Source organism: Octodon degus, unplaced genomic scaffold, assembly GCF_000260255.1.
Source record: "Octodon degus isolate 3935 unplaced genomic scaffold, OctDeg1.0 scaffold00212, whole genome shotgun sequence".
Taxonomy (NCBI): Eukaryota; Metazoa; Chordata; class Mammalia; order Rodentia; family Octodontidae; genus Octodon; species Octodon degus.
The window spans coordinates 2387083-2414122 of NW_004524788.1; the positions used below are offsets into that span (position 1 = coordinate 2387083).

Sequence of the window (27040 nt, forward strand, 5' to 3'; positions counted from 1 at the left end):
ATAAAATTAAAAGAATATTATTGGACTCCATTTTTTTTTTGGTGGAACTGGGGATTGAACTCAGACCCTTGAGCTTGACCGAGAAGCACTTATTCTACTGAGCCATCTCCCTGGCCCCAGGACCCCATTTTTTTGAAAGACAGGAAATTCTAGGTTTATGTTGCAAAACTTATATCATAAAATCATTCTTATCAGTGTCTGGCTGGATGAGAATATCATGTTTTCTTTTTTTATGTAAAACATTTAATTTAAAAATGTTGACACTACAATATATAAAATAGCTATTATACATGCACATAGTGTCGTCTACAGCTGCTAGGTTTACTGTTTTTTTAAGGAAACTGTAAGTTACACTGTGGTTAAGACCTGTACCTCCACTCTTGCAAACGCCCACATTCTACCGCAGTGATGTACCGTGAGACGTACCAGCCCCACTTGTTAAACACTTGGGTCAAGTCATCACCAGTTTTATTGCAAAAGGACCCTGTACACGTTTATCAATTCTAGTACCTTAATAGCTACCCAACAGGTCATTAACATACAGAAAAATGCCTCATGAGAAGCAAGACGTATCCCCCATCCCCTGTGCATCTTAGCACCTTGCCTCTCCTGAGCAACGGCACTCACATCAGCACTCACATCACTGAGGTCCGTAACAGTCACTTTTCACATTCATCCTGAGTGAAAGATGGAATGACTTATGTACAAATGCAACATATTATAAACAATTTCTTCCCAAAAAAAGTCACAAATTAAACCAAAGTACTTTACAGAATTTACTACACAACGCCACAAAAACTGCCTTCACTTAAGCTCTCTCTCCCCGTATCCGGCAGGCCAATTGGATGGTTTTGGGCATGATGGCGACTCTCTGGGCGCGGATGGCACACAGATTGGTATCTTCACATAAGCCCACCAGGGGTGCTTCACTAGCCTCCTGTCAAGGACAAGAACCACACCATTAACTCCTTTGGAGAGGAAGCCACCCACGCTGCGCCCACTCCCACCTACAAAGCCTTGTGAGTCCCCTTACCTGAAGGGCACCAGTGGCTGACTCTGAAACCTCAAGTCGGTTTTGAAATCCTGGGCAATCTCTCACCAACCTCTGGAAAGACAGCTTTCGAATGAGAAGCTCAACCGATTTCTGGTAACAGTGAATCTCTCTAAGCGCCACGGTACCAAGCCTGTAGCAATGAGTTTCTTCACCCCGCCAGTAGAGGGGGCGCTTTTCCTGGCAGCTTCAGTGGCCAGCTCTTAGCGGGCCTTTCCCACCAGCTGACTTACGAGCAGTCCGCTTAGTTCGGGCCATTTTCTTTTACCCCACATAGAAGTCTTAGGTCGCTTTTCCAACCGCCCCGCTGGCCTTCAGGCAAGAGCCACAGTTGACGAAAACAAAAATGATAACTTCTCAACAAACGACCAAACCACTCTGCGCTGTTTTCTTTTTGTCCTTAGAAATACACTGTTTACTCACAGATTCTTGAATCTCAGAACATCTATCTATATTACTATTAGGTAAGACACATGGCCAGAAACTTTCCATATAAAGCCAACTTCGCCACTACCGTCAGAGTACAAAAGGCTGCTGTCTCTGAAGCGATCTTCTGATCTAACAATTGTTTCCATCTGTCAATTTTCTTCTCTTTATAATTTTGTGCAAAAAATGAAATCTTTGAGCCAGGTATTGCAGTGCACACCTGTAATCCCAGCACTCAGGAGGCTGAGGCAAGAGGATTGCTATGAGTTTGTGGCTGACCTCTGCAATCTGTCCCATTAAAAAAAAAAGAAAGAAAACATCTGTTTTCAAAACTGTATTAATCAAAAGCAAAAATAATGTATCTCATAAACATGTACAATTTTTGTAGCAATTAAAAATAATGAAATTAAACAAAATCCATATACAAGTCAAACATGGTCATTGTAAAAAGAAGACTAAAAAGATGGTGTCTTTTTAAAATTTATTTTTATTAGTACATGTTTGCACTACATGATTATATACATTCCTTTTGGGGGATTTGTGTGTGTACATAACATCACAATTCTCACATTCTCTTTCCCTCCCTACCTCCCTCCCCCTTCCTTTGCAAAAGATTGATCTCCCAGTTCCTTATTGTCTCTTTTATTTTGCTCTTAATTTGTTTATATTTTGGGTTTCTTATATATGAGAAACCATGAGCTATTTAAGTTTGTACAGCTGATTTATTCCATGTAACATTACCACCTAAAGGTGCGTCTATTTTCTTACAAATGACTTGTTTATCCTTCTTTGTAGCACGAGAGTACTCCACTGTGTACAAATAATTTTCTTTATTCATTCATCTGTTGATGTACATATAGGCTGTTTCCAAGTATTAGCTGTTATAAATTGTGCTGCTGTTAAAATGGGTACACAGGAGGCCTGCCCCATAGCTCAGTTCTTTAAGTGGCTGCTTCAACAAAGCAGTCAGGCTCAGGTTGCTGTGGTTCGATCCCCACAACTCAAGCCAGCCAAACCTGCCCTGAAGGCATTCAGAGAAAAAAAAATCCTAAAATGGGTACATAAGTATCAAGGTAACATGATATCTCTAACTCTTCCCGGAACATCCTGAGAATGAGACTATCTAGGTCAATGGAATTTTTGAAGAATCTCCATTCTGATTTCTATAGTGTTTGTACTAATGTACATTCCAACGAAGAGGTAGAAGGGTTCCTTTCCCCCGCATCCTTGCATCTGTTATTACTTGATTTTTTTGATGTTAGCCGTTCTGCCTGAAGTAACCTGGAATGTGTTGTTTTGATTTACATTTCCTTAATGGCCAGAAATATTGAACATTTTTTCATTGTTTCCAATCTGTGCGTGTGTGTGTGTGTGTGTGTGTGTGTGTGTGTGTGTGGTATTGGGGATCAAACTTAGAACTGCACTTGCCAAGCAGGCACTTGCGCCACTAAGCTATCTCCCCAGCCCTTGAACATTTTTTTCAAACACTTACTGATCATTAGTACTTCCGAGAAGTGTCTGTTCATTTCAGTCATCCATTTCTTGATTGATTGGGTCTTTTATTTTATGGATATCTTTTTTGAATTCTTTATATATTCTCATATTAGTCTTCTGTCTAAGGAATAACTAACACAAATATTTTTTTCATTCTTTAAGTTATATCTTCTCTCTAGTGAGTGTTTTGCTGGCTGTGCATAAATTTTCAATTTTGTAGAATCCCACTTGTTGGTCTTGATGGTATTTCTTGTGCTACTGTAGTTTCATTCAGAAAGCCCTTGCATAGGCCTATGTCTTCAAAAGTTTGACCTGTTTTATATTTCAGTAGACTAAGTGCTTCTCCCTTATTAATTAGATCTTTGATCCATCTTGATTTTAGTTTGGTGTATGGCGAAGTAAATGGGCTTCGCTTCAGTCTTCCGCATGCGCATGCCCAGATTTCACAGCACTGCTTGTGAAAGAGGGTATCTTTCCTCCAGCAGAAGTTTGGGGCTGAATATGCCTGAGGTTGCTTCAGCCCTTTGTCTTCTTTTATGCCTTCTTGAGAGATGGTGTAACACTCTGGACAATGTAATTAAAAAATGGGGGGGTGATGCAATAGTGATGGTGAGCCTCATTATTGCATCATCCTTAGAGGTAATTCCATCATTCTTCCACTTCCTTTTCTTAGTGATTTTTATCAAAATTGCCAATAATTGAGGAGTGGTCATAAAATGTTTCTTAGGGCGATTGAATGGAAATTTTTATGTAAGAAAACTAAAATCACTAAGGTCCTCTGATTTGTCCACACACTCACCCATAGATTTATAAATGGTTCCCAAGGTGCTACGTGGTTATTTTAACATAAAATGGGCTTCATTCTACTTTTGTTTAAAATGTGCTCTTCGGTCTTAGAAACACTTCTAAAAATGAGCAGAAGTCATGAAATAGTATTTACAAACAGAACTTCTCAGAAAAATAAAATCTAAATGTAGAACTGTGATCAAATACTCAGGGTTAAATTTCATTAATGGATTTGGCCATTTACCAAAGATTTTCAAAACCTACTTCCTTAGAAACTACACACACACACACACACACAGACTCTTTCTTTGCCCAGTTGAAATCTAGCAGTTCTCAGAGCAAAGCTGAAACCCAGTCGAGGAAAGTATGGCAGAACCCACCACACGATGCTGACCTCTGGGCTCAGCCAGCTTCCTTAGTGGAACCCAGGCAGCCCAGCCCTCAGGATGGCTTCTCCTGGAGATTGCCTCAGCAAACAACGAGAAGCAAAGATTAGGGCCCAAAAACCAGAGAGGGCTTCTGAGAAAAATGCAAGCTTCAGAGCAAGGCGCTACCAATGTTGGCGGGGGTGGGTGACAAGCAGACATCCAACGCTTACTGCCTTATATTCTTTTCAGTAAATGAATTTAGTGTGAGGGATACAGTGTTCCTATTCTCTTAGGCTTTTTTTTTTCTTTTTTGGTATTGAGGATTGAACTCAGGACCTTGCACTTGCCAGGCATGTGCGTACGCTGCTGAGCTATATCTCCAGGCCTCTTTTAAAAATTACTCTTTATCATTTGCATTTCCAGTCAATCCATGAACATTTGGACTATTGATCAATAATACAAAGGAAGGGCCCAACTTCCCACTGTGTTATGTTCCAACACTTTAAGATTGTTCAGGGAACTCGAAATATATTTTCCTCCAAGAAAAAGATATGTATATATAATTGTGTGACCCATGTATTTTGTGATTAAGGGTCTCACTATGCCACCCAAACTGACTTCAAATTCCTGGGCTCAAGCTGTCCTCCTCCTTCACCGTCCCAGGTAGTTGGGACTACAGGTACACGCAACCATACCCAGCTAAAAATCTTATTATAAATTTTAGGTTTCCACACCCGCCCCACAAAAGCCTTCTTAATTCATAATGTTGTTGAAGTTGTTTATTTTTAGAGGGAATGCTAGCAGAAAATAATTTCATAGTATTACTAATAAACAAACCCCAATATTGAAGACTTAGTCTGCTTTATTTTCAATTCTACTGACTGACACAATCAAGTTAATAAGATTAAAAGACCTATAGAGACTGTTCTGGAAGAGCCCTCTTTTTGCAAGAATTTTGGAGGCTTGAAAGCAGCAGCTTGTAATTTTGAATGTCCAATTTCACTCCAATAACTGCGTTTTCGGCCCTGTGGGCATGATACACAGGAGCCATGATTAGGGTAGATTTTGGGGGCTCACAAAGAGAGCAAAGGTTGGAGCGGGTAGAAAGAAAATAAGCTTGAAAGCAATTTCTTTGAGGAGAGAACTAACAGTATATCATTGTGAGAAGGTTACCTAAGTCAATATTAACTAACTTGATGAAGAAAAAGTGAGGAAACTGAGGAAAAGCGACAACCCATTTCTAGTCCTCAGATCCAGAACCAGATAGGTTGTTCGGTCATTTGGTTCCCCTTCTGACCATAAGGTGGCGCCATCAGTCCGGGCAGTCAGTTCAAGTGGGCGGGGCGTACGGTGGGCGGAGCTCTCTATGAGTGAGCCACCTCCTCCACCCAGGTTCTGGGACTCATAGTGTCTAGACTAGACAGCACGTGCCAAGCTACAGATATTGTCCCACAGACAAAACTGCATCCGATCCTTTAAGGCTCCACCTGCTCACACCTGCACAAGAACACCTCTCCTGTTGGACATCGAAACATACATCAAGACTCCAGTTCATTCCTTCCAATTCCCCTCATCGTGTTTCACAGGTCAGCAAAAGGCCTCTAAACTTTTTCCAACTCCTGAGGAGAATCTAGTGAAAGAGGAGATCACATTCTCATCTTTAAATATCCATCAGGATGAAAAAACAAGCTCTTCCATGGTAGAGATTTTTCACAATGGCTCCATCTAACAACATTCCTCAGTTGAACTCCCCAGATTGCTTGAACACCAACTGGACAAACACTTCTCCTGAGGCAAATCGCATTGCATTTCCTCCTACACTTATTTTCAGCCTTACCACAGGCAACACCCACTCTCTTTCGCTTGCCTCAGTTTTGTTACTGTTGTATTCTTTTGTTCCATCTTTCAAGATATCACCCAAATACCCCTTCTTCAAAAGCTTCCCTCTGGATTGGGGACATAGCTCAGCGGTCTAAGCACCTGCCTGGCAAGCGCAAGAACGGGGTACTGCATGCCATACCATGGCCCTGGCGCTGAGCTAGCCACTGAAACTGGGTGTGGTGGCGCATGCCTGTAATCCTAGCACTGAGGAAGCTGAGACAGGAGGATCACTGTCCTACCCGTGTAGTGAGACCCTGTACCAAATAAACAAATAAATACCTTCCCACTTAGACGGGAGTTAAATGATGAAGTGGATTTAAAGAAGATGCAGGGCCCCATGCCTCAACCCCAAAAGCTACTATTGTCAGTCACAACATGGCAGGCCATGACTGCCTCTTCACAGTTACATGGCCTCAGTGGGCAAGAGGGCCCAACTCTCCGCCTACCCTCAGGGCAGGAGATCTGTCTAACTGATCTGTCTTCCTGCTTCTCACAACTCGAAGTTACGGTGTCCTTCAGGTCTTGAAGGACCGTCTCAAACTCAGCAAGTGACACAGTGCCTGTCCTCAATCATGTTACTTTAAAACAGTATTCTTACTGCTGCCTCCCTCTGCCCACTCACATCAGCCAGTCTGCTGTGCCAGGCTGTAACAGAGCCAAAGCCATCAGCCGGAGGACAAAGAGTCCCCAAGAAACTCATCACTGTGTGCACCCCAGCCCTTCTCCTTCCCTGGGCCTACAGCTGAGATGAGTAGCCCCTGCAGACAGCCCAGGGTTTCTGCAGCATTCTCAAGGCCGTGGTGAGACTGACCGGACTGCACATTCTCAGCCTTGGCTAAGTGGTCCAGAGGTAAACCTTTAAGAACAAGAGCCTGTGTTCACAGCACCTCAAATGCTAGCTACAAGCTGTTCTTTTCATTTTAAAGGGACAGTGTGCTCAAGCAAGAACCATTTATGTTCCTTGGCAAATTGCTTTGTAAAGGCTAATAGCCTCAAGATGAATTTTTAAGTGATAGGTCCTCTGAGAGTAGGCCAAGGAGGCAAGGGTGGAACCTAACACAGGCAGAGAGGAGACAGGTACCAGTCACCACCATCTGCCAGCAACTGGCAAAGCTGGGCTTGTTCCTATCCCCTGGGTCTCCTATTTGTTTCTCAAAAATAAAAGGGACCCTATACCTTTTTAATGAGAACACCCATACTCTTGGTGTTTTCATCTGCAAAAGAGACCAGATGGATAGAAACAACTCGGTTAACATCTGTAAGCAAGACAGAACAAATATCCACTTGGCCTCAGGAAATTTGGGGCTATGAGCAATTAGGCTAAGTTAGAATGTTGTGGTGGTGTTTTCTTGTTTGGCTCTTAAGGATGGCAGGAGCTGGTTCTTCTTAAATAAGGGACGCTAAATTGAGTAAGGCGGCCAGTGAGGACGCCAGTATTCGCCTTGAAAAGCTCTGTATCTGTGGGAGCTGACTGCAACCGGGAGCACGGACATGAGTGCTCAGTTTCTTGTTACCTCTGCAGATTCAGGCTGAAGTGACCATTCCCTTGGAGCTCTAAAATATGCACAGATGCAGTGGACAGCGGTTCTTGGGTACTCCGGCCCCTGGAAAGCTCACTCTGAAAACACACGCCCCATCTTCCTTTGCCTTTCTCCTAATTGAGGTCTGCTCCACGCGAGAAGGTAGCCGCAGCTAGCGACGATCACCGGGCCCTCAGCTTCCCCTGGCCCCAGGAAAGAAAGCCTAAGCCAAGCAGACTAAGGATGACCTGCCGGAGTGTCTTAGTATCCCCTCCCCCAAGTATGTCACATGGTCGCCCCAATAAACGCGGCAGTGCGCCCCGCCGCGGAGACCCAGGGCTGCGTCGCCTCCAGCGGTAGGTGATGAAACCTTCCTGGCACATTACTGCAGAGGGCGCGGGAGCCAAGGGGGCGGGGGTGTGTGAGAGTTGAGAGCTGGTACCCGGGCTCACCTGTTCTCCCAGAGGAGGGTGGGGACTGCGGGGGAGGGACGAGGGCGTGCCGACACTCGGTGCGCGCCCCAGGGGCGCTAGGTTGCAGCGCTCGCCTCGCTGCCCTCCCCCACCCAGCTACCCCCTAGAGCTGCGCCGTCGGGTTGACTAGGCCAGGAGCAGTTCCTAGCCCCGGCCGGTTGCGAGGGAGACGTGAGCGTGCACACGTACACACACAGCAGGGGGAAAGGCGCTCCAAGCGGCGCCCAACTTTCTCCTTGCTTCCTCCAGCCCGGGTGCAAGCAGCTGGGGGCAATCTAATCCTGGCAGTGCTTAGGGAGGGGGCTCCCACAGAAAAAGAGAAGAGATGAAGAGCATTTCCCCGAATTTTGTTTTTCTGTTTTTTTGTTTTTTTGTTTTCATTTCCATTCCAAGACTAAAGAGTAAAGGGAGCCCCGAGCCGGGCGGGAAGTAGCACTTTGAGAAAATGGAAGAGTATATTTGGAGACGCCTAAAGTTGCCTTTAAGCTCGGCCTCGGGGTACGCCAGGCTCCGCAGCGGGCTTATCTAGGGCTGCGTGGGCCTCACTGCTGCCCGCCTTGAAATGATGCAAGACTGGATTGTCACCTGGATCCCTGCAGCCCAGACTGCACTCCATCTGTAGTGGAAGAGGGCAAATCACGACTTCCACGCTGTCACAGGGCCCACCTAAAAAAAAGCAAGAAGAGGGGGCAGTAGTTCAGGCCAAATACTTTATTAAGTACTTCGGCTCCTATCTTCAAGCCGGTTTTGTTTGCAATGCAGAACTCCGGGACGCCAGGAATTTCCATACGTGCATCCCCGCCCACACTATCCCGGGTATCTGTTCTAAACTATCCAGGCCACGAGGCTAAAATCCTCAGTGAATTCCAAAAACTGGTGCTAAGAGAAAACTTTTCCAGCCGGATGCGAGTTTAGTGCTAGCCAAGGACCCGGGAGTCCCAGCACAGACCGTCCTCTTTGTAATTGCCACTGAGCTGGGATCTGCTTCGGTATTTTTGAAGTGCATTCAGCCATTGCCCTGGGGCACCCGCACACGCTCACGCATCTCTGGCCACACACACACACACACACACACACACACACACACACACACACACACGAACGCGTGACCGCCGCCAGGTCTGCAACTTTGTGGGCGCTCCCAGCCCAGCCCGGCTTCCTCGCGTAGTAGTTAGACGCAAGCCCCGCCTCCTGGCGCTGTTGTCAAACGGGCTGGGGTCTCGGATTGGTCCAGCCTCCGGGACAACACCTGCTCGACTCCTTCATTCAAGTGACACCAGAGCTTCCAGGGATATTTGAGGCACCGTCCCTGCCACTGCAGAGCACTCGCGGCACGGCTAACGGCCTGGTCACATGCTCTCCCGAGAGCTACGGGAGGGCGCTGGGTAACCTCTACCCGAGCCGCGGCTGCGAGGAGGAGGGAAAAGGCGAGCGAGGAGGAAGAGTGGGAGGAGGAGGGGAAGCGGCGGAGAAGAGGAGGAGGGGAGCACAAAGAATCCAGGTCTCCCGGCGGGAGGTTTATACGGAGAACCATGTGTGCCGAGAGGCTGGGCCAGTTCGTGACCCTGGCTTTGGTGTTAGCCACCTTCGACCCGGTGCGGGGCACCGATGCCACCAACCCACCCGAAGGTCCCCAAGACAGAAGCTCCCAGCAGAAAGGTCGCCTGTCCCTGCAGAACACAGGTAAATGCATGCGCCCCTGCAGCCAGGAGCTGCTGCGAGAGAACACCGTGCACGGCGCAGCACACCTCGGTTGTTTCGCCCAGAGCCCGGTGCCCACCACGGCCCGGTAAACTCTTAGTGTGGCGCGGGTCATGCAAAAGGAAGCACGAGGCGAAGCGTGGTTGCGCCGGGCTCGGAGCGCCCGGAATCCGCACGTGCTAGCAGGGTGATGAAATGGCTGGGGCAGGACTTGTTGCTGTCCTCCCCCGGGGTTGAGGGGAAATAAGGCAGGGCCTGACGCTGCCAGGCCATCCCGTGCGGAGCGCACGTCTCCATCCAAGCTAACCATGGCAGGCACGGAGGGTCCCCGGAGCTAGGCTTAGCCCTGCACCCGGAGACCACCTCTTCCGAGCTGGCCAGCCTAGACAGGACAGCTTCTCCCCCTCCCCAAAAGATGCAGCGCATCCCAAAACTTTGCTCGCGAGACAAATTGCATCACGTACTCGCCCCTTGGGGGACACTGCTTTTGAAAGGGGGAAAGGGCGGCGCAAAGCGTACCTCACTGTGCTGCCGCCGTCCCCTGCTTCTGGGCAGGTCAGCAAGCGAAGGAATGGTGACACGACCCGAACTGTGCGCCTCCTGCTCGACTGCCTCTCTGCTCTCCGGCAAACTGCAAAGCAGAGCCAGGCGCGCGGGACACGGGGCTGGCCCTTTTCCCAGAGCTGGGGAGAGAAAGAAAATCTGCCTACAGCTCAACTCCTTCGTTCTGCGCCCACCCCCAACCCCACCCCCGCGGCCTTTTGAGGGGGCCGTGCGAACGCTGCGGCTACAGAGTGCGTGCGCTCACTGCCAGAGCAGGAACAGACGAATGCCCACGAGGAACGCCCCTAGTGAGTGGGTCGCGGGACGGCCTGCGCGCCGGGGCCGCGTGTGGTTCAGCCCAGAGGCGCTCAACTCCACGCGCCGAGTCCCGGACCCGCGTGGCCACGCTCCACCCTAAGACCCTCACCACCCTTCCCCCTCTCTAGCTCTTGCTCTAAAAACTGACCGTGACTCTCTGGAGTTGTTGACCCTCAACAAACACACGCCTCTCATTCTCTCGCTAGATTTAATCTGAATGCAGATTTTCTACTCCGACCCCGCCCATCTTCCAAAATACACTTTTCTGATGTAATTTGGTAATCCGTTTAAATCAGAGAATCGGGTGGGGGGCTGGGAAGGAAACGAGGTTTCGCACGCGGCAGCCTGACAGTTAACTCCTCAGTCTGTCCTTCTGAGAGATGTATTAGGACCGCATTCTGCGAAGGAAGACAGCACGCTCTGGGGCCACAGGAATTCTAGGGGATTACGTGCTGCCGCGCTGCCTCACACCAGATCCCTAGCTAAAAGGAACCTCTTTAGGCGGCCGTGGCGCTTTACATGGCTAGTCCCCATCCGACTGGATTCCCGAGCTTGCAGGAAAACCACAGCTTCCCTAACCTGGTATTTTTAATGTGGATGGTTTGGAGGCGCTGCTTTAATAGGAATTGTGTTTGATTTTGAGGTGTTGGATCATAATGCTGAATTGAAACAGCATTATGGATGAACTTATTTGGGGGTCGGGGAGGTAAGAGCAGCAGTTTCTCCAGATCCCAGTAGAGAAGAGTACTTCACTGATGAAGTGCAGTCTTCAGAAAACGCTAAAATGTTTTCTGCTTTCAAACTATTCCCACAAATACTTTAATAAAATGGAAAGAATGGGTAGGGGAATACTCAGACCTAAGCTAATGTTTACAAATGCAGTATTTGCAAATATCAGAACTTAATATGAGTAGTATTGAATGAGATTGTGTTTTCTTCATTCATTAGACCCTCAAAAGTCATTACTTTCTTCCCCTTAAATTTGCTTCCAGTCCCTACTAACTTTTATTTCAACTGACCTCCTTGCATTTTGCAGCCTGGCTGAGTGTTTCATACATATATATTTGTATGTAATTTTCATTTTAGCGGAGATCCAGCACTGTTTGGTCAACGCAGGTGATGTAGGGTGTGGCGTTTTTGAATGTTTCGAGAACAACTCTTGTGAGATTCGGGGCTTACATGGAATTTGCATGACTTTTCTGCACAACGCTGGAAAATTTGATGCCCAGGTAATAATCACCTAGAGCGTGAAGGCTTTGGGGTTAGCATAGCATGATTAAAATAAAACGGTCACTGAAAAGACTTGTTAACAGATTTCTTTGGCTGTTCTTCATGGCATTTTAGTGCCTGCTAGAGATAACTCTTGGTCTGTAGCAGGATGCCAGTGTCTCCCCATTGCTCTCTGGAGCTGTTGTGTGTACTAAATCCTTCTACACCCTGTTTTGTTTTGTTTTGTTTTGTTTTGTTCTGTTTTGAGATGGGGTCTTGTTCTGTAGTTCAGACTAGCTGGGAACTTGAGGCAGTCCCCCTGCCTCCTGAGCACTCTGAATACAGGCATTTGTCACTGCGCTCAGCTTCCTTCTACTCTTAACCTATTTCTACACAGGCACAATAGACTGGAACATCAAAATATAGTAAATTATAAACATCTCAGAAGAGGCCATATTATGTCTGGGCATCCAGAACACAGTCCCCAAAGCCTATCTCATTAGAAACAGTAGGCAAAAAGGGCAGGAATTCCCCTCTTCCACATTCCACTGAAGAGCTTTTTACACCTACAAAGGCATCTGTCATCTAATATACATGAGGACAAGCAACCTAGATAATTCAAGGCCTCCAAAAGAGTAGACACTTATTCCTTATGAGTAGCAGATTCTTCTTTCCCAACCTGAAAAGTCAAAGCCTTGAATATGTGTTGGAATTCCATATTTTCTTTTGCTGCATATAATAAATACAGTCTGGGCCTGATTCATTTCAGACATCCCTGGGTCCCCAGGGTAAAGCTCATTGCTCCTCAGGGCAGAGCAAGAACCCAATAAGCAATCTGGTGGCTTTGGTGCCAAGAGCCCAAGTACATGTTTTGATATTTTTTGGCATTAGGCTCACCTTTATTTTCTCCCTGGCCCTATATGCCCTGTGGAAACCCCTGTTACTATATCTGATACATTTTCCTTCCCATTTCATTGGTGAGTGATGATGTTTGGAAAGGCCAACAGTTGACGTGTGATTTGGGCTTATCGCCCTCACCATCCACCGACATCCTGTAGAACCTGACAAAGCAATGCCTGGGAACCAGAGGGATCAGAGGATATGAGTTGGCAGATGGGGAAACAGAAACCCAGGAAGGGAAAAAGGTAGAACTTTGAACTCCTTGAGGCTCTCAAAGCGTCCTTTCTGGATTAACTGGAATTAGGAAACATAATAGGAAATCCAAGGAAAGATGTGTATTGAAGGTCAATCCCACAAGATGCCGGGGAAGAATACCAAGAACAGACTGGCATAGTCCTTGCATCAGTTAATCTTCCTATCCCATCCCCAATGAACAGAAATATGTTCTGAAGTTACATGCATCTCTTTCAAGTTCATTCTCAGCACACAACTGCTTAATAAATTGACACCCTCTGTCCTCCATCCCATTTGGCTCCAGTGGACAGTTCTCAGGGAAGGGGCACTGAGAAGGTGACTGTACCACATGGGTTGTTAGCCATCAGATGTGATTTGCAGGTATTTTGATTGCTTTCTAAAGGGAAAACCAAAATAAGTGTGCTGGCTGGCTCCCCTTTTCCAACCTAAACCCTTTTACTTTCTCAACTCAGTGACTTCTGTGCCTGTCTTAAAAACAGAGGGTGACTTCTCCAAGGATAGCTCAATTCTATAGTAATAGAGGTGTAAGGATTCTGGGTAGGCATACCATAATGCCTCTGGGCCATGAGAGGTTGATAAGGGAGCAAAGGCAGAGCTGCCTCCACACCCCAACAGCTGTCTCCTTTCTAGGATAAGCACAGTCTAATAGGGTTGCCAGGAAAGAGAACTGCAAGCCAGATGTATGCTTGGCTGCCTTGGCCCCTCGGAGCAGGGCCGCGGGGGAGGGGTTGTCAGCTGGGTACTCTAGCTCAGATGCTGCCAGGCTGGGTGCCAGGAAAGCCTTTTAGAGGCACTAATCCTAACAGTTTAAAGGAGTAGAGTCATTTTTGGAAAGGCAAAGAATGTGCCTCCTTGAAGGATGGGAGATGACCAGAGTATAACCCAGAGGCACTAGGCAGAAAGGGGAGACTCCATGAGCACATCATCTAGGTAGACTCGTGGAATTGAAGGAGGAGAGGGAAAAATGTTCCATTTGGACAAAGAGGCACCTCCCACTGGGGAAGAACTCTTGCTGGGAACAACAAAGGAGTTATGGCCCAGTTCCCCTGGTGTTCCGGAAAAGTTGCCACTACACAGCCAACACTGGGCAGCCTTGAGGACAGTCAGCCACGGAAGCCCCAGTTCAAGGAAAACGAAAAGTACAGCTGCAGAGGAAAGAGGTGGATTTGTTAGTGTATAGAACTAACATCCTTTTTGGCTCAGTGCCAGAGGTATCGTGTCACTCTAAATGCAAACTAATACCTGGGAGGCCTTCAGCCTGAGAAGGGGCCCTGGGGTTGTATTGTCAAGGAAGGGGGGAAGGAAGGAAGGAAGGAAGGAAGGAAGGAAGGAAGGAAGGAAGGAAGGAAGGAAGGAAGGCAGGCAGGCAGGCAGGCGAGCAAGAGAAAGGAAAGAAGGGAGGGAGGAAAAGAAGAGGAAGGAAGTGAGAGAAAAGAAAGGCAAGAGAAAAAAGATGGATAAATGTCCAACCATATCACAAAGTCTTCCACTTCTGCCCCTCTCTCTGTCCTCAGGGCAAGTCATTCATCAAGGACGCCTTGAAGTGTAAAGCCCATGCTCTGCGGCAGAAGTTCGGCTGCATAAGCCGGAAGTGCCCTGCCATCAAAGACATGGTGCTTCAGTTGCAGCGGGAATGCTACCTCAAACACAATCTGTGCGCAGCCGCACAGGAGAACATCCGGGTCATAGTGGAGATGATCCATTTCAAGGACTTACTGCTGCAGGAGTGAGTACCCTTAGAACCTTGTCTGACTGGGAAGCTGGGCATGGGAAGATTGCTCTGGCAAGGGTGGAGCTGGTTGGAAGTGTGTTGCTGTGTCAGGGAGGGGGCCTTGCTGTTGGAGACTGAGCCCCTGTAAAATGGGGAAGGTTGAGCTGAGTCAGAAAGCCACACTAACTCCCTGAGGAATCTTCTTTACTGCTGGGTTTCAACAAAACTGAAAGTGATTTCCATTGCCAATTCTGAAATCACAGGCTACAGAAATAAGATATATCTGAGCATGTGTGTGTACGTGTGTGTGTACACATGCATGTACACCGACAAATACTCTCTGTCTTCCCCTTAAATAAGAACACAGCGAATCTTCCAAGTAGCTGCAGGAGGTGTCTTTACAGAAAGCGGATGCTTAATAACATTAGTTGACTATTTACCAAGTATCAGGCCCTGTGCTGAGTGCTTTATGTTATTTCTTTTTTCCTGTTCCTTACCACAGCCCTTGCAGCTAGATGCCTTACTCAGTTCCATTTCATACAATGTGAAAACTCAGGTGCACTGAGGGTCAGAACTGGTGAGGCGCAGGGACTGACTGGCTTCCACACAATCTGGCCACCGTACCCGTGCTCCTAAATGCCCCAAACTCCAAGCAATACTCTCTGGCTGCTTTTTCTGCCTCTGGGCACTCCTTTTGCTCAGAAAATCCAGCTCACCTTCTCTGATTCATTAATGCCCTGTCAGGAAACAAAGAGCAAAAAAGCATCGAAAACTTTAATCAGCTAAACAGTTCCATGCCAAAACTCAGAAATGTGAACTGAACTTACTCAAAGATTTGAAATTCAGTGATAACACCAAAATATCTCATTTCTTAAAAATTATCCCAGCTATAAAAGCCTACACTGTGCAGGACGGCAAAGCACGTTGGTGCACAACTACCCCTAACGTGATGCACAGTCCACAAATGTTGAAGATTAGGATGACTCCTTCTTCAGAGATGCTGAGAGAAAGTGAGCCACTCGCTAAGCTGACCAGGACATGTTATTGCCAGTATGGTGGCACTATTGTTCTTTCCACAGTGACTCATTGGGCCACATCAGTACCATGTTAGGAATTCTTAGCCTCAGTTCACACCCTGACCTTCTCCCAAGACCCCACTACCTACTCGACCAGTACAACCTAGATCGTAGAGTGCAACAGCCGTCTCCAGTTATTACCCATTTGGTTATAAGATTTTAGGTGTCTTGCAACCCCCCCCCCCCTCCAGATATTGTGTAAGGATTATAAGATTTATGGTGAAGCTCTGCAGGCAGCTCTTGCCAAAAACAAATTATGTTGCCTTTTCTGAGTCATACTAATGCCTTATGAACTATTTTTATTCCTCCAAATACCTATAAGGGAACAATAGCATTAACAACAACAACAACTGTCATTTTTTTGTGTCAGGCCCTACGCCAAGAGATTTACATGAATTATCACACTTGTCTTTCTCAACAGCACTGAGATAGAAATTGCTGTCCCCTTACAGAGGAGAAAAGTGAAGCTAAGAGCTTAAGGAACTTGCTCTGAGGTTTAGTTCCTACTTTTCAACTTGGGAGTTGATGGCATAAAGTTGTCCCTCAGTATCTACAGCGAATTATTCCTGGACCCCACTTGGATATTAAAATCTACAGATGGGGACTGGGGAGAAGCGCTTCCCTGGCAAGCCCAATGGCCTGAGTTCAATCCCCAGTTCTGCCAAAAAAATAAATAAAATCTACAGATGCTCAGTCTCTTACATAAAATGGTGCAGTATGTGCATATAGGCTACATATATACCCCACTTTCAATCACCTCCAGCTTACTTATAGTACCTAATATAATGTAAATGTTTTGTAAGTAGTTGTTATACTATTTTGTTTGGTAATAATGTCAAGACAAAACAGTTTACATATGTTCAGTACAGGAGAATTTCTTCCCCAAACATTTTTGATTCATGGTTGAGGCCCTGGATGTGGAGAAACAACTGTATAGACTAAAGCCAGTTTTCAGGAACAAGCCAGTTGTCCAAAGTCAAGCTTCCTTCTCCCTGGACTGACCTCTCCTTGCTAGACCTACCAAGGCCTCACTGGTCCCCAAATGTAGCAGAGCTTTTTTTTTTCTTTTTCTCAAATATATTCCCAACCTACACAGAAAGTACCATACTTTTTTTTTTTTTTTTTTTTTTTTTTTTTTTTTTTTTTTTTTTTTTTTGCGGTGGTGGTACCAGGGATCAAACTCAGGACCTTGCACTTGTCAGTCAAGCATTTAATCTGCTGAGCTATCTCCCTGGGTCCCATGTACATGTACCTTCTTTCAAGGCACCTCCAGAAGAAACAATGCCCCTCCCCCATGGCTGAGAAACTCCGTGATGTCTATTTGCCCAAGCCCACTCTCCTCCATGCATCAGAGGCAGAGCCAGCCTCCACAGTAGATGGTGTGTGACAGTGCATAAGTCCGCAGTACCTTTTCAGACTGTAAAAAGTCTTTGTATTCTTTTGGAGAAAGTCGTCTTTAGGAAAACTAAAAGTATTAAGTTTATTCCCTCGCCCTTCAGATTTAGGAAGGAGGTAAAGCCCTGTGGCCTTCTCATGTGTCCCCATGAATAGGGGACAGAGAGCTAGGGACCCTTATTCCAAAGAATACTCATGCCACTTAGAATGAGAATGTGGTTCCGTCCCAGCCTGCTCTGGAAGTGCTGGTAGTAGCCCAGCCAGGTCAGAAGTGAGGGCCTCTTTTTTTTTTTTTTTTTTTTCCTGTGTTTTTGAGACAGGGTCTTGCTGTGCAGTTCAGGCTGGGCTTGTCTCACTTTGTAGCCCAGGCTAGTCTCAAACACATGACAATCCTTCTGCCTCTGCCTCCTGAGTGCTGCATGAGGGCCTCTCTTAAGGACACACGATGTACGTGATCAATGCAGGTCCTTTCGTTCCCAGCAGAGGCAGCACCTCTGTTGTGAGTTGAAGCCCACTCCAGCTCCTCTAAAAGACCCCTGACCTGCCCTTTGGAGATCACAGCCTTGCAAGGCATCCACCTGTACTGTAGACTGAATTACCTCAGGGTAGTTTTCCCCTCTTACCTTCTTGACTAAATAAAGTATCCTGTCAATAGCAGACATCAAGAAGGTCATTTCAGAATATGTGGCATTGATCACATATACAAAAATGGGAAACAAATTTGCTTTCCACTTAAGAGAAAGAAAATGCAGCCTTTGAAGAACCTGTAACACCTCAGTCCTCAACCTAATCCTCGTCTGCCTCAAAATATGCACATCAGTGAAAGCGCCCATTTCAATTCTGCTCCCCTCTGGTCCTCTCACCCTTCCTAGCTACCCCCACTTTCTCCTTATCATCTGCCTCCCCCTAGCTGCAGACAGCCTCCCTTGGCTCGCTGTCACTGGCAGTCACCCATGCTCTGGAGCCTTCAGACACACCCCCTCTGGGTGTTTGGTTTGTTCTAATCCTTTCGCCTTACTGATGCCCAGTTGAGGGAGCTGGGCTTTATCATTAGACACGGGTTCAGCCTGCAGCCTGAGAAGGCATCATGCCAGCTTGAAACACAGCTTAGATAACTCACTTTGGCACACACTTGCCTCCTCGCTGTCCACAGCTTCCTAGCTGGGAGTGAGGGCCAGGGGCTGAGGAGAATGTGGTCTGGCCCTGATTTCTGGAGTCCCACTCAGCCTTGGGGTTCTGGAGCTCCGGTAGCAAACAGAACACCCTGGAGAAGACACCTTCCTCTTAGTCATCCTAAAGGAAAGAATCAATTTAGAATCTTCCCAGAAAACATAAATATAAGGTGCTCATCTAGCCCCAGAGGGTACCATAGGTACTAAAGTCCTGTTGCCACTTAACAGATCAGTGACATTGAGCTCCTTGAGCCAGTTGGTAGGATTAAGAAGTATAAGGAAGCTAGGCATGATGGTACATGCCTGTAGTCCCAGCACTCCCAGAAGATGAGGTAGGGTCATGAGGAGGGCACAGCCTAAGAAACTTAGTGACTTAAGCAAGACTCTTTCTCAAAATAAAAAGGACAGTGGATGCAGCCAGGAAAGGGCTGGGGTTCAATCCCAAGAAACCCCAAAAGGAAAAAACAAGGATGCCAACATGCATCACGCATTTTTCTTATGTTACGGTGTGAATGCCTTTAAGGTCGTCAAAAAAGACAGAATTATGCTGTCATGGTCACGGGCAGAGGCCAGCCTTAGAGAGGCTAAGTGCTCTGCACACCCACTATGAACAGACTCTGATCTCAAAGGTATCAGGAAGGCCTTACCCAGCAGCTGGAGCTTCACCAGCCAGAACATTCCTCCTCTCCATTCTCAGCCCAGCCCCAGGCCTTCCCAGGCAGGATGCTCCAAAGGCCACTCAGTCTTCAAATTCATGAAGCAAGGACAGTTCACTCAATTATAAAATTGAGAACTAATCAATAAAAATTGTAGCAAACTGCTTCACGCATTATCCTAAAACACGATCTCCTCTTCCTGCATACTGTGAACTGCCAGCTTGAAAAAAGATCACGTTGACCCTAATGCAGCCATCCAGATAGCCAAGGCCCATGGAGCAGAAAACTTTTGCAGCTTGCCATAGAGCCCACACATTCCACCTTGATTTCCTCTATCAAGGTGATGGCCCAGGGCTTGATGCTTATGTCAAATGTAGCCAGGACTTTTGCTAAGGGCCGCTTACAGAAGTTGGCTAGCCCACTGGAGGCATACTTCAGCATAGAGCGCTTCATAGTGTACATGAGGCCCTGAGTTCCATCCCCAGTACTGAAAAAGAAACAGGCAACAAAGAATGTCAGCTAGCCACAGAAAGCATCCCACCTCAGTCTGGGGATGGTAGAAGGCCAATGAGAATCACAGGGGCTCTACACACCCTTTGCTGGGCATACCACTTGCCCTCATGAATATAAAAGCAGGCGTGTTGCTTCCCACCTGCACACATCTTCCACCCCCTAGGATGAATTCCTCCAGTAGTTTTCCAGAAGAATGGCCTGAGGCAGCCAGATGAGCCCTCCAGAACAAAGCATGTCTGTGTCACAGAGAGCCAGCTCTTACTGAAAACACAAGAGCCCCTCACTTCCAGTGCTGAGGAAGCCCAGACTGAAAGAATGTAGGTGGTCAGACACCCGCTCGCCTGCCTCTGCTACCCAGAGAGGGAAATGACATCCCAGGAAAATGGTCCTCCTGGGCCCCCTCTCCACCTATTCCAGCATCCTCCAGATATAACTTCCCAAAAGATCCTTCGTCATGAGCCTCAGCCAGGGGCAGACACAGATGGGAGAAGTGGCACGTAGGAGCAGCTTCAGTTAGGAAGCCATCTTGAAAGAGTGGCGTCTGGGACAAAACAGGCTGACACCACACACAAAAGGCCATGGGGGAGGGGTTCAAGGCACCCATTTAGGAGCCCTGACTCAAACCCTAAATCCTCATGTCTTCTTTACTGAAAGGACTGCTGAGATTGGAATTCAGAGCCTTCTTCCATTTGCCCAAACGTGCCCCACCGACCCCCGACCCAACCCTTAGGTGCACTTCACCTAGCCCCCATATCCTGGTCGTGTCGGAATGCTGTTGCCCTCTTGTCATTCTCACCACTGCCCTATTCAATGCTCGCCTTCCTTTTTAGTGTCCCAGCTCTAGGACAGTACTAGGCACCTGGCTCTAAAACAGGGTGGCGTGGCAGAGGGGCATCACAGGGGAGAAACAGTTCGTAGCAGGCAGAGGACACGAAGGCAGAAAAGAGGCCACAACAGCAAGTGATAAGCAATAACAATAGCCCTCTCCTCTGTCCCTTATTTCAATCTGGGGTACCCATTCTCAGAGCCAGCAGCACTCACACCTAAGGTGGGGCACCCTTAATCCCATCATCCAACCGTGCCAGCATCAATCCCAGCATCACACACTCTACATCCAGCCATCTCAAGGAAAGCTCCACCTATGACTGCAAGAGGCTTTGGGGGACACCTAGATAGAAGCCATAATGGAGTATAGAAGTGAGAGCCTCCCTGAGCCTGTAACTCCTGCCATGGGCCCAGTTCACATGGACCCTTCGAAAGATGAGGAAAGGCTTTAAAATAGTTCTGCCAAATGCAAACCAAACCCTGACACCATTTCTTCCTGGGCACTGTCACAGCACATCAGGACCCTACGGGACTTATTCCATTCTTAGTCTTTCTCCTTCTGCTTTCAATCTCTAGGCCTTTCGTGGACCTTGTGAATCTGCTGCTAACCTGTGGGGAGGAGGTGAAGGAGGCCATCACCCACAGTGTGCAGGCTCAGTGTAAGCAGAACTGGGGGGACCTGTGTTCCATCCTGAGCCTCTGCACCTCAGCCATCCACAGGCCGGCCACAGTGCCTCCTGAGCACCAGCTCCAGATGGACAGAGCCAGACTCTCCCGGGCCCACCACGGGGAGGCCAGCCACCACTTCTCAGAGCCCAGCAGCAGGGAGAGCATCCGAGGTGCCAAGGGCGAGCGTGGCAGCAAGGGCCCCTCAATTGCCCATGCCCGCAGAGCTGGGGGCCTTGGGGCCCAGGGACTTTCTGGAAGCAGTGAGTGGGAGGACGAACAATCTGAGTATTCTGATATCCGGAGGTGAAACGAAAGGCCCATCCATGAAACCGTTCCTCCACAACGTCCATTTTCTTACCTATGGACATTCCAAAACATTTACCATTAAAGAGGGGGGATGTCACATGCAGGATTTTGTGGGGATTGTGGACTTCGTGAAGGTGTATGAACAGGTGAGACAGCTCCTAAGGCAGCGAGGTCTCAGAGGTGCCTAGAGGATCAGGCCCTCACACATACTCAAGGGAAGCCCCACGTCCTCCTGTAACTTCGTCTTCTTTCCATCCACAGAGCCAGTGGGTGGTGGGCACATGATGCACTCTGTCATGGGGGAGGTGAGGCAGGGAAGGGCAGGTGAGCAGGCAGCCTACCTGGGCTGGACCACACGAGGGGTGTAGGCTCCACCTGCAGCCTTTGTAGCAGACAGGCGTGTGGTTTCCAGGGCAAGAGTGAACAGAAAGTGTCACGAGCAATGCAGGGCAAGGGTGGTAAGGAGGCAGGGGCCACAGGCAGGAGCCACGGCAGTGCTCAGTGCCAAGCTACCTGCACGGGACCTTGCGACTCAGAGCTGCTGGAGGGGGAGGGGGGAGTGTAATTTCTATGTGTAATTTCTGAGCCATTGTTCTGTCTAGGGGACACAGTCTGAGGGATTGGCCCCTGTGTGTTTATATTTTAACCACTGCTTCAAATCTTGATTTCACTTTTTTATTTATCCAATGACATCTACATATCTGTCATCTAAATAAATGACTTTCAAACAAAGCAACTGGGTCATTAAAACCAGCTCAAAGGGGCAGAGTAAACAACCCCAGCCCATCCTTTGCAACTGAATTTTTAAAGTGCAATTTAAGAAGAAAATAAACGGCATTGTACTGACATGGCCTTATATCAACCTGGGACAAACCTCCAGCCTGGAAGGAAACGCATACACGGGGAGTCTGTTTGACGGATTCCCTTAGGCGTTGCTATCTCACCTTGACCCCTAGCCAAGGCCTGGGGAGCACTGTGCCCACAGGCGATCCTGTACAGCTGAGAAGGGAACCTGGCTCCTGCATACTGAAGGACAGAAAGGGAGAAGAGAAAGGACTGCTAAGTATCTATCCAGCAAGGCTAACCTTTAGCATAAATGCTGAAAATCTCTGAGGGACAAGACTTTCCAGATCCTAATTAGATATTTAGCAACAAGGAGGGAAGCCAAAGTGGACAAAGGAAAGCAGAAGACAGAGATGGAACAAAAATGCAAGGCAAGGAAGGCAGGACTTATTAGGCAGAAAGTCTACAGAAGTGGGTTTCTTGCAGTCGCGGTGAGCATCTTAGGCACGCACTTCCTGTGGCTTCAAATTAAAGCTTCCACTACAGCCAGGGCTTGGATAGACTCTGTATTATTGGGAGTGGACAGAAGATCTAGGCATCTTGTTCTTTCTAGAACAAGAGTCAGCAAACGTTTCTATAAAAAGCCAGATAGTAAATACACTGTTGTCACTCTGGCTTGCCATTTGGATCCTGTTGCCACTAGTCGCTTCTGCCTTTCTACCCCAAAAGCATCCCAGACACACAAACCAAAGGGCTTGGCTCTGTTCCAGTAAAATCTTATTTAACAGGCCCCCAGTTGAATTTGACTTCCAAGCTGGAGTTTATTGAGCCTAATTCTAAGGAAGGAGCCAAAACATCTGCATCCTCCCTCTTCTTGACATTCCTTAGCTCTCCTTCAAGCAACCTGAGGCTAGAAACAGAAGCTAATATTTTTCTGTTCTTAACTGATTTTTGCTCTAGGGAATACCTTCACCCCAAACATAGCTAGTGTTCGTGTTCCCCAAATCTGACCCAGTCCCTCCAGAGCCCTTGTGAGAAAGCAATCATTAAGAGGAGGTGGTCAGCAGTTCATCAGGAGAAGCACCTGAAAAGAGCTAGGACTGCAAAGAACTGAAGATCCAAGTGTCTGAGTCACGTCTATCCTGGAAGGGAGGGGATGAGGCCAGGCTCTGCCTTGGGAACCAAACATAAACATGGTCATCTTGTGCCACAGCCCCCCGGAGCACATTGACTTTTTCCTTAAGTCACTCAAAAGCTAAAGCAGAAACACTGTCCCTCATGGCGGGGTTGGCTGCTCGTTTGTCCTCCAGCTCCGGGACTGGATGTGCAAGCGTCTTCCATGTTCGCCTACTGACGTCCCATTCGTGGCGTCTATTGTAAATATTTGTCATTTGTACTTATTCTCTCCATGCTTTCCCCAAAGGCACAAAATTACTTATTATGCTCATTGGTACTCAATGATTGATCTCTTGTTACATATTTTTCACTATCATGAGCTATTTTTTTCCCTCTCAAAAGTCAGAGAACTACCATTTCATTTGGACCCTTCGTGTGATTTGGAAACATACAGTAGTATTTATTGTTCAAAGCTGTCCAAATTCATGTAGATATCAATGGGAGCATGTGCACAATCTAAAATGTAAGCAAAATGGTCATTAAAAAGAGCCCCTCTACTTGGGCTTTATACAAATTCACTCATGAGTCTTCCTCAGAGGAAAGATGTGAATCTCCAAATAAAGATACAGTGCTCACCTTGAGCTTTCCATCTTTGCATCTTAACAAGATGATCTGAACATCTCTCCTTTGTAACAATAAATAGCTCTGTTACTCTATAAGGACAGGATAGAGAATAATAAAATGTTGACACTCAAAACTAAATAGAGGGGCCGGGGAGATGGCTCAGTAGAATAAGCACTTGCCTGGCAAGCCCAAGTGTCTGAGTTCAATCCCCAGTTCCACCAAAAAAAACTAAATAGAAAACACTAGCCCTGAACTGTAGTCATACAGAGAGAGAGAGAGAGAGAGAGAGAGAGAGAGAGAGAGAGAGAGAGAGAGAGAGAGATTTAAACTGGCACTGAATAGAAATGTCACTAACCAATGTGGAAAAATAAAGCTTCCACTGGCTGCTTAGGAAGCACAACCCTGTCTCATCTCAGAATCCACACCACTGAATTTAGTAAATCATAATATGTTTCTCTTATGGATATAGGCAGCCTAGCCACTGTTACACTGCATTATTTTCCTGCAAACATTAATAAAGGTTTTTAATAAATGACTTCTATTTTAGCAGTGTCACTGTCTCAGGGGCTTGGGGGTCTCATGTCAGGAGGAATAGCTGCACAAGCAGGCTCTAGACACTCAGGAGAGCTCTTTGCACATTTGGGACATGAAACTCGTAAGGAGGAAAAACCAGTGCAGAAGTGCCTGGGCTTCCCCATCAGAGCAACCCCCTCCCTGCCCTAGACTGAGCCATCTAGACAGAAGGGATCTGTGGAGCTGGCCTGGAAGTGCCACCCTCACACCCTGTTAGGTTCTTGCAACTTGCTTCCCTCACCTTGGGTGTCCCCTAGTGGCTGGTCACCCAATGTTTCAGGCTGAGCCTGCAGCAGATGCCACGGTTTCATGGCCTAGCGGCCTGCACATACAGGAAGCTCATGCCTTCTCCCCAGTTCTTCCTCATCACTGCAAACCCCAGCTGCAGTTTGGGCTCACCACTGACAACACCACTGTGGGTGAGCCCACGAGGCGCCAGACACCATCAGCAGCACTCTGCATGCTTCAGGCCATCCTGTGTCCCTCAAGTTATAGGGGACAACGTTGGTAGTCCCACTTTACAGGTGAAGAGTGCACGGTGTAGACTAGCCCTAACCATGTGGCCAGCGTACGGGGGGCTTGAAGTTGACCCAGTTAGGGCCTAGGATGTTCACCTTCGATTTATTTTTAATTTAGGGGAGCTGGGGAGATGGTTCAGTGGAATAAGCACTTCCCTGGCAAGTGCAAGGGCCTGAGTTCAATCCCCGGTTCCAAGTTAAAAAAAAAAAAAAAAAAAATATATAGGTATATTTTTAATTTAGACCAATTGCCATTGGCCCTATTTTACACAAGGCTTGGGAAAGAATAATTATACTCTTACATTTATAGCAGTCAGCCCCTGCAGTGCTCTGCTTCAGAACAGAAAGGAAAATGGATGCCCTCACCTTTTCCCTCTGCAGAGACAAACCAGTTAAGTGGCAGCAGGAGAATCAAGAAGCCTCCTCTCTTCCCTCGCCTGTGGATGATTTTTTAAGTTTGTGTCACACACCACTTAGTAAAGTGTGTGGCAAGCCGCTGGCATCAGCAACTCAGAGAGGCTGTCTTCACCAGACACACCCCTCACCAGCCCCAGAAGCCAGGCCTCCCTGAACTCCCTGCTGGCAAAAACTTCATTGTGACAGCTGCAGTTTCTCAGGGGTCTATTATGTGCCCCCTGCTTTGTTGTTTACTTGTTATTTCTAAACCCCACTTTACAGATAAAGGAAGTGAGGCTCAACAATATCTCATTGTGCCTGGAGATGTCACAAGGCTGAAGAGCTCTGGGGGTGGCATGCAAAGCCATGCAGGGCTCATTCTGTCCCCTGCCCCCAACTTGCCTATACTCAGGGAAGCGAGCTGAGCTGAGAAGTGCAGCCACCTTCCCCAGGACCTCAGGTCGGCTTCTGCCCAGCGGTTCAGGTACTGAAAGGAGAAAGGCAGGAAGGCTTCCAAATATGCTGGTCTTTAAGCAAAGTTTCCAAAGGGGGCAAGAGCAGCTTGTCCCAAAATCTGGAGACAGAAATCTGAATTCATTCTAAAGTCAACAAAAATTACCCCACCCCCACTGAGGAAGGACAAGCTTTGGCCAAGAACAGGTTTTATGTGAATTATTTTTTTGTGGGTGGAGAAGAGAAGAAAGAAGCCTTGGCCTGGGAGTCATATGTTGGCTCTTGCATAAGCAATCAGTTTTTATCACTCCCCAAAAGAACCCCCCCCAAAAAAAAAATCACTCCCCAAAGAGAACAGGGAAAAGAGTCATAAAGCTAACTGAGCTTATGTATGAAGTGAACTCGACCACACTGAACCCAAAACTCATAGCACCTTTGGGTCTACAACCATCTGGCCGCGCTTTAAGACTGGGTCCACCCAGGCAATTTACCACTTGGGAAAAACAAGAAAAGCTCCTGCAGGGAATTCCCAGGGGCAGGGTCATCATTCACAAGGTGCTGAAGACATCAGCTGGTTCCATTTTCCACTGCTCTGTTTCCAGGACTTTTTATGGTTACTAAAGGGTGGAGTTGCCATGTTCGAAACAGCAGCATGCTAAAGAGCCTGGGAACCGCCCACTTGCCCTCTGAGTTATGAATAATTCTGGGAAGCCCTCAGGCTCCAAAGAGAACTTTGTTCAAGAGTAACGATCAATCCCTAGGATTTTGTCCCTATTATTTACCGGTATGTAATAAAACTAGCCCCCCAACTTACTATTTATAAAAGAACTAGTTATGCTGCTCATAATCTTGTGGGTCAAAAACCTGGAAAGTTTCAGTTAGGTGGATGGACTCTTTACCAGGCACAGGTGGGGACAACAGGGAGCTGAGGAATCCACTTCTACCATGGCACCCTTAATGTTAACAGTTTCTCAGATCTATTCACGTGAGGACAGTGTGTCATGTTTACCTAAGGCTACCTATATGTCCAGGAGCCCTGCCATTGCCTGAATGAATGAAGCCTCCAGTCTAAAAAAGATGTCAAAATATTGAATCAAAAGTTTTTAAGCCATGTGTGGTGGTGCACAACTACAACCTCAATACTCTGGAAGTCAAAGGCAGGAGGGGTGAAAGTTAATGTCTAACCTAGGGAATATAACAGAATCCTATCTCAAAAATTTATTTTAAAGAGTAGGAGATGTAGCTCAATGTGCAGACTGGAGAGAGAGAGAGAGAGAGAGAGAGAGAGAGAGAGAGAGAGAGAGAGAGAGAGAAAGATAGATAGATAGA

General features: G+C 47.2%; 1 protein-coding gene and 1 long non-coding RNA gene across 2 annotated transcripts; one reads left to right on the forward strand and one right to left on the reverse strand.

Moving 5' to 3' along the window:
* Nucleotides 1-327: 327 nt before the first annotated feature.
* Nucleotides 328-10378, reverse strand: LOC111813686. The gene is made up of 3 exons (XR_002818875.1): nt 10220-10378; nt 8585-8665; nt 328-937 (listed from the first exon to the last, which is right to left on the reverse strand). It is a non-coding gene; the product is annotated as an uncharacterized LOC111813686 (long non-coding RNA).
* Stc2 (stanniocalcin 2) lies at nt 9326-22296 on the forward strand. The gene is made up of 4 exons (XM_004644833.2): nt 9326-9682; nt 11648-11790; nt 14440-14651; nt 20850-22296. The coding sequence occupies exons 1-4, from the start codon at nt 9532-9534 to the stop codon at nt 21247-21249; spliced, it is 906 nt and encodes a 301-aa protein (XP_004644890.1). The 5' UTR covers nt 9326-9531; the 3' UTR covers nt 21250-22296.
* Nucleotides 22297-27040: the final 4744 nt, after the last annotated feature.